Here is an 8,225-nt window from a genome sequence, read left to right on the forward strand (position 1 = left end):
GATTATTTTTTTTTAGTACTTTTGATTGTTACTATTTGATGTGTTTGAATTTTTGAAATATTTCTTTATTGATTCCACATATATTTTCTTATTAGAAGTAATCATATTAAAAATACATTGAGCAGTAAATGTAAGTGCCTCTTCTGACGAGAATTTAAATATTGATTTATCAAGTTGTGAGATGTTAATTACTTCAACTAGACTCAACCCTTGATCAATTTTTTTTCGAGGATGACATACAGGTATGAAAATCTCAGCTTTGTGGGAAATGGACCTTTCCTTTGGTTGTTCTAAGGCCCAATTTTAATTGGAAGCCCAAGTCTTCCTTTTGCATTAGAGTGGGTCTTCTTATCTTGTACAGAGTTCAAAAATAAGCCGTTTTATTATTTATTTTATTTGCTAACAAGTTGTATTACCTGTACCTTTTAAACATACGGAAACTCCCTATATGATTTTTTATTATTTCATATTGATTTTTGTAAACGATAAGATGATAAGATGCTAATCATTATAAGTTCTCCCTACTAGTTACAGACATTAGTTTCCAGTTCACTTAATTATTATGTTCATTCATTGTGTATGATTTTTTAGATTGTAGATATAATAAAGGAGCTCTTCAAGCCTTTTAGTCTTGAGGATTTGACGGTTTTGAACCTATTTACATCTCTCCTTGTGCCTATTTGAAGAGAGAAATAGAAATTTATGGGTCACACATCTTAATTGGAGTTTATTAAAATGTATCTTTCTCTCTCTCTTCACCTATATCTTCTCTTTGTCCAGAGAAAACTAGAATTGGGGATATTTGTTTAGGCCTCTTTTTATAGGATTGAGCTTTGAAAATTAGGGTATTTCCAAGCTCGATTCATTTAAATTTGAAAAAAAAAAGAAATTGAACTCAAACTACTTGTTTAAGTCCACATTTATTATATAACCCCTAAAAATTAAATTATTTCATATATTTGTATTTTCATTCTCTTAAAGTCAATTATCAATAAACCTGTGAGTAATTAATTATATTGAATAGGACCTTAAAGTAATTCTTCCTTTATAATACGTGTAGGATTTGTATTACTTATTTTACATTTTAAAAACATTTTAATTTATACTTTAAAGCATGAATATGAAATATTATAATGTTAAAATTAATTTTATTTTATTTTAAAAATAAGAAAAGCTTTTAGGTCCGGTTTTAAGTCTAATTAATAAGGTATAGGCTTAAAAAATGGTCAGTTTTAAGATAAAAGAACTTTTAGGCCCCAATACCCAACCCAAGAGAGAATCATCTTCGGATCTTTATCAAGCACAATGTCTACAATAATAGTATGTTTTGAAAAATGATTTAACACAGAAAATAAATTAGATGCCCATTTAGTTCATAATAAACTTATTCAAACAAATAGGTTGTTCATTCGAATAAAATTGCTTAAGAAGAATACCTTTTAGAGAAAATATTATTATTCATTAAATCTTATATCATTATTTGAATAAACTTATAACTTAGTTTATCATTTAATTTTACTCTCTAATTTTCTTTCCTTCCATGTTTTTTTTTCCTTCTATTTCCTTTACTTTCAAGTTTTCTTCTCATCCAAATGAGGGTTAAATCTAACATTTATTTCCTTAAAGAAAGATGAAACTACTGTAATCATTTAGGAAAATGTAACAAAGACAAAAATAAACGAAATGATAATTGCCACAAAAAAATTCCAAAGATAACGATACCTAAGGTCTACTTCCTAGCTATAAAAACATGACCAACAATTTGTAATAATATAAGTAAAATCGAATTATATGACTAATCATCAGCAGTGACTAAAAAAGTCCAAAAATTTTGGATATTTTTTTACAATCATATAACAAAATTCTTCTTTTTTTTAAAAAAAAAAGATTGGAAATAGAACACAACTATTTAATATTGAAGATTTCTCAGCTATCCATTTTGTCTCTCCACTTATAAGTCAAACATATGCTTGTCAATTGAAACCAATGCTTAACCACTAAGTTATGTTTTAAAAAGAACAAAAAACTAGAGAAGGAGAGAAATCAGAGACTGAGAGAGATGATCTTTATACAGTGAACACCATATATAAATGAAGGATCGAAAAGAAGGAAAAAGAAATCTATATCTATTATTACAAAATACTAAAAGAAAGGAAACCAAGGCAGGATATTTACAGTAAGGAATAAGCAGTAATGAGGGGGGGGTGTCTGTATATATGGTTGTGAAAAGTAGGCACATAAAGAGGAAGAGAGAGAGAGAGAGGGGTTGCATGGAAGCGATTCTCAAGGAGAATCGAATCAGCTGGCCACTTCCCATATTATGATCACTTTATTCTTCTTTACAGTTTGCCTCTCCTTCTCTTTACCCTTCCCCAAGAGAATGGAGGCCAACAGACTCTCTCACTCTCTCATATTACTACACCACTCTCTCACATATTCACACAAAAAGATGGTCAAAATCACTCCTCCAACACTTGTTATTCCTTCATCATCACCTTCTCTTCCTCTTTATTGAAACTCACCATCCTTTTCTTTTCTCTTTTCCCATTTTCTATATCTTTCTCTCCTCTTTCATTATCTGTTATTTCTCCTTCTTAATTTACCCCTACAGTAAACCTAATTGAGATCAACTGTTGCTAAAGATCTCAACTCAGCGTTGATAATCAGTTCAGTCTCGGTTCTTTCCATAGCTTGATGACTCTAGCTTTTTCTGGAAAAAAAAAATGGAAAGCAGCGACTATTTTCTTGAGCATTTTGACTGTCAAATCTCTGTGGATTCCAACGAGGTGGTAATTGAAAGAGACTTGAATTGAATTATCCCCTCTTTTGTTCTTGTTATTTGGGATATATAGCTCGTGGCCCTATCTAGTTTATATATGATTTTAATGGTACGAATATTCATCAATTTACATGGCAGCAATCCATTGCTGAGTCGGATTCCACATTGTCCAATACCAGACAGACACCTTTATTTTTCTTCTAGCCTTTAGTTTTTCTTTTACTTCTTTATTCTGGGATAGATTCTGCATGTGGGGCTTCGGCAATTCGAATTCAACCGTATCGCCAAATGATATGGTCAAAGGAACTTTCTAGGGTTCATGGCGGATTTGATCTTGATAAGATGTTTGGGACTATTTCTGTTATGCCATTACGTTACACAAATAATATGTGCTCGTTTTTGTGTCTCTTTGAGTTTTTGACTTGTGTCTTGCTTGCTAGACCCATGATTTCGTGCTCTTCTTTGTTTATTTTTCTTTTCATAAATAGTTAAAAACTTTGTTATATAATTAAAACAGCACATGCACATATTTTTTTTTTTGTTGGCCTGAACACATGCACATATATAGAATTACAGATAACGATTTTAATAATTATAGAGAGAGATGAGACGAGGTACACATGAGAGTGAATTGACAACAAATTAACATGTTGATCCTTATCTAATGAACACTTTTGCATCCAGAACCGTACAGCTATAAACCTAAACAATCCACAAAGTTAGTAGCTAGCCCACAGTACTGATGCCCAATTAAAGTAAAATCTGTTCAAAATTCAAAGTATTTAATTCTCTCTTTGGAATTGTGGCTCTCTCGCAAGAATAATTTTGCCTTTATCTCTTTTTCCTCCTTTAGAATTCCATTTATCAAGGTTCTTGCCCTTCCATGAACACTCAATTTTTATTTTTTATTTTTTTTTAAAGTACTTCCCGACCCTCCATTTATTCTCTTTCCCATATTAATCATCTCTCCACGGTATATATAAACCTTCCCTCTCTCCACTTCCCTCATCATTCACTCTCTGGTCTCACTGCCTCAACTCTCTCACATTAATATCTCAAGGTCTGTCTCATTGCTATACTCTTCTCTTCACCATTATATATATATATATATATATATAGACTCTATCCGAAGCATTGTTACATGTATGTGTGTGTTGTAATGGAACAGTGATTTGCAGGAGAATTAGGAGAGTGAGGATCGAAATGAGCAGGCCAGGAGACTGGACGTGCAGGTCATGCCAGCATCTGAATTTTCAGAGGAGGGACATGTGTCAGAGATGTGGAGATTCCAAGTATGGAGATTTTGGGTATGGAGGAGGAAGAATGACAACGACGATGATGGGGTCTTCATCATTTGGGTTTAACAATACTGCAAGTACTGGTTCTGATGTTCGTCCCGGTGACTGGTACTGTTCTGCTGGAAGCTGCGGAGCACATAACTTTGCTAGCCGATCAAGCTGCTTCAAGTGTGGTGCTTTCAAAGATGACTTTGCTTCTGCCTTCTCCACCAATGATTTCTCTTGTTCTAGACCTTTTGGTGCTGCCTCTTCTAGACCTTCATGGAAATCCGGCGACTGGATTTGCAACAGGTCATTATTCTTATAAAAAAAAAAAAAACACACACACACACACCATACGCTGACATACGTATATATATATACACTGTGCACATATATAAATATGATTCCAAAGAGAAATATAAAACACAGACAAGACAGAATCTGAGATGTCACTCTCATGTTTTGGATATGCTGTGTTTGTATGACATCACAGAAATATATGTCTTCTTTTGTTTTTGGTTTTTGGATTGCTTTTAGGGGTTTAGATACAAACTCCAGTACTTTCTGCTCTTATCGTAACGAATTAATGTTTGGATTATGACAGAAACTTGGTAGCATAGTAGTATGGGATATTAATTAGTCTGACACTGAGTAGTATAAAATGTTTAATGGAATATTTAAATGAGTTAGTTATTCCACTCTAATAGCTAACTTCTGGAGTAGAGTTTTCTATTCCACTTAATTAGTTATCAATTGGTACTAGAGTCTTCTTGTTAGCGTTTTTTAAGAAAACTATCCACAAAAGATTGTGACTAGTAAAAAGCTGAGTTAATTATGTATTATAAAATGCAGTAGTCAGGACGCTGGCTTTTCATGGGAGCCAATAGAGGGAGACTGGGTGGTATAGGATACCAAGTCCCATATCAAATAGCTAATATGAGATACTTAATATAGAATATTTAAATGAGTCTTTTTTTTCCGCTTATGATTGATGATTTTTGTTGGAAATACAGGTCAGGGTGCAATGAGCACAATTTTGCTAGCAGAATGGAATGCTTTAAATGCAGTGCCCCAAGGGACACGTACTAGAAAACGAGATTATCCTTATTTGGGTATGGCCCACCATAATCATTCAAACTGTGCTTAATTATATATATTACTGGTTAATTATGGGTTTTATTGTTTAATTACTTGCAGGGACTTCATGGATTGTCATCAAGCAAGAGAGAAAGAGAGAGATGTAGTGGTCAGACTATTTCTTGATTTGTTCAGAAGATAACTTATGTGAAGCATGCAATTGTGAGGACCACTGTGTTAAAGATGGAAGCTGCATTTATCGATCTCTCATGGGCTTGGCACATTTTCTCAGAATTATTATTGCCAACAGCAATGAATTAATGTTGTTTTGATGCTTTAATTAAACAAATTAATCTTTTTCTTTTTTGTAATCCTACTACGTATGGCGTGGTTTTCCTAAATGAAGATGGTTATTCTCTCTTTTCCTTCTATAACTTCCTAAATGGTTTCGTGTGCATCTAAAATCAAAATGGAACTCAACAAAATTATACAGTATAGCAAGTAGCAATTGATACTTGCTCTCTATATATACATATATTGTGGAGGCTTTCATACACCGAACAAGATTGTTATTATTATAAGAGACAAAAGTCTACATGTATATATATGTGAGATAATGTATTCAAGAAATTAAAATTAACTTGAGCTAATCAATACGTTATGTTTATACATACATAATATGTATGTACGTATTGGAAAGACAGATTTGGCATTGGATTCCATTCACTGACTTAAAGTATATGCCTTTAAAAAGGGATGTAGATTGTGGATTCAAAAGATGACTTTAGAACTCTACATATTAATTAAATAATAATTAGCTCTGCTTTTAATTTATGCATATTTTTTTTCTTCTTTTTTGGTCTTCCTTTCAGCCAAGCTTTATTATCCTACTCAAGGGTCTAAAAAAAAACAGGTTTTAATTTAATTATCTGCGCTTAAAGTTACCTTGACCTAACAGCTGCAGGTCCCTAGATGTTATCATAATTGGATTAGCTAGGCGATGGTCCTATTATCTAGTAAAAGGGATATAGAATAGGGATGATCAAAATAAAATGCATTTGATTTCCTGAAAAACTATTCAACATAGCAAGAAAAGAGGGGGTGTTGGGATTAAGAACCTCTGCATTCAAAACCAAGCTTTTCTGATGAAACTTTGTCGGGGCCTTTTAATTGATTCTAAAGCTCTCTGAGTGAAGTGTTTAAAGTCCAAATGTAAATGTGGAGAGGGCAATACTCCTACAGTGATCAAGAAAAAGACTGCCTCCCACACTTGGAATAGTATTGCTAAAGTTTTTGGGACATTTTTCTTCAGGAAGTGAGCAAAAAAGTTAATAATGGGAAAAACACTAGCTTCTGGTGGGATAATTGTATGTTATTAAGTATTTCTATGTACATGTCGTTTACAATGCCCTAAATCATAATATAATCTTTAAGATGATTTTTGTTTTAATTAGGTTCTTTAAAATTTTAATTTTATTGTACAATAATTATCACTCTAAATTTCAATTAAACATTATAATTTTTTTGTTATTTAATTTTTTTGGTGAATGTGGTTGTTATTTAAGATTTTATTTTTTTTGATTGCAATTAATATTTAATATTTTATTAACTCTTGACTTTATGGAATGAGAGAATATTAAGAGATAGATAAAAAATTCATATGAATATTATTTTACTGAAATGCAATTAATTTTTTAAAAAAATTAAACTATTAAATATTAATATTGATCCATTATCATATATAAAAGTTATTTTGGAAGGGAAGGAGTGCTAAAATAGTTTGTTTAGAGGAGGAGGAATAAAAAATTTGAAGGGTAAAACTTAGACAATGAATTGAATTTGTTGGGCCTCAATATTTTTTTTTACTTTGGTTGGGCCTCAACATTAAGATTAACTAAGAATTGGTCACTGCGTTTAGGGTGGCTATAGTGGAATCCAAATGAGCCCAGGTCCAATTCCATTATTGTAAAAAAAAGAAATTGGGCCAAACAAAGTCATTTTGGAACTTTTGGTTAAGTTGGAATTATTATTTATTTCTACATTTCATATTTGAAAGAATTACAGTAAAATTTTATATAAAAAATTAATTACTGTAAGATTCATTGACAATTAAACTAAGATCATTGATAATTGATTACATTATCAATAATCGTGGTTCAATTATTAATGGACCTTGTAATAATTAATTTTCTTCTATAAGACGTAGATGTAATTCTCCCTTCATATTTCAGCTTTTTTGGGAAAATATAAAATTAATTAATTAATCCTTATAATTTACAGTAATTTCAAAATATATTCACACAATTTAACAAAATTTACAGTGATCCTTAAACACTTCACAAGTGAGTCCTACAAAGTCAAAATCTTTTTCAATCCTCTTCTTATGTCAACATGTCAGAACTAAGAGATCATGTGTCAAACATTCGTGAGATGTGCGGCATATTACATTTTTATATTTTTATTATATTATTATTATTATAACATTTTATTTGTCTTAAAATGTTTAGGTGAGTTGGGTCCAAGAGGCTTATTAGGGCTAAAACATGCTTTTAGACTCAAAGAGCATTTACAGATGTACTTACAAATCACTCATCAACAATGTCTTCACATTGGTAGTGGAATGTGATCCCATAACCTTGTGTGTTATAGATCAAATTTTTACCAACTAAACTAACCTTTGTTAGTTTAGGAATTGTTATAACATTTATCCTAAAAAATGTTTATAGTATATTATGTAAAATCAGGCAAACAACACCCAAACAAGGAGATAGATGTCCCTATTAGATAGCCTATTATTGCAAATGATTTTAAAGCAAACATAAAATATGGTGGGCCCATTGATTTCAAAGGTAAAAATCCTATTAAAAAAAGGGAGCTAGAAGCACAAATGGTTAGATCTAGGATAATCAAGAAAAATTAGTAACTCATAAATAAAAAGTCACTTAATACTACCAATATTTCAATTCCAAAAGAAACTTATGTATCTGAAATGTGCAAAAATAATGAGATCTCAATAAATTAGGTTATGAATGGAATATAATGAGGCCAGAATGAAGTCAGCATTGACGATATTTTTGCATATAATGTGG

The 8,225-nt window shown here is 31.4% G+C and overlaps 1 protein-coding gene across 2 annotated transcripts; it reads left to right on the top strand.

The window, feature by feature from the left end:
* The first annotated feature begins 3,712 nt into the window (after positions 1–3,712).
* Positions 3,713–5,570, top strand: LOC129298166 (uncharacterized). 2 transcript variants are annotated; one of them, XM_054936576.1, is made up of 4 exons: positions 3,713–3,839; positions 3,948–4,368; positions 5,073–5,171; positions 5,257–5,570. In XM_054936576.1, exons 2-3 carry the CDS (start codon positions 3,983–3,985, stop codon positions 5,146–5,148), a joined length of 462 nt encoding a protein of 153 aa, XP_054792551.1. In that variant the 5' UTR covers positions 3,713–3,839; positions 3,948–3,982; the 3' UTR covers positions 5,149–5,171; positions 5,257–5,570. The 2 variants fall into 2 exon arrangements, with proteins under 2 accessions (XP_054792551.1, XP_054792552.1); XM_054936577.1 differs by having other exon boundaries at positions 3,728–3,839; positions 3,958–4,368.
* Positions 5,571–8,225: the final 2,655 nt, after the last annotated feature.

The sequence above is a fragment of the Prosopis cineraria genome, unplaced genomic scaffold (genome assembly GCF_029017545.1).
Source record: "Prosopis cineraria cultivar Desert tree isolate PC_DT_omini unplaced genomic scaffold, ASM2901754v1 PC731, whole genome shotgun sequence".
Taxonomy (NCBI): Eukaryota; Viridiplantae; Streptophyta; class Magnoliopsida; order Fabales; family Fabaceae; genus Prosopis; species Prosopis cineraria.

Coding starts and splice junctions, on each gene's coding strand:
- LOC129298166 (XM_054936576.1), top strand. CDS start 3,983: ATGAGCAGGCCAGGAGACTGGACGTGCAGGTCATGCCAGCATCTGAAT. Junction 4,369..5,072: donor GGCGACTGGATTTGCAACAG/GTCATTATTCTT, acceptor TTGGAAATACAG/GTCAGGGTGCAATGAGCACA.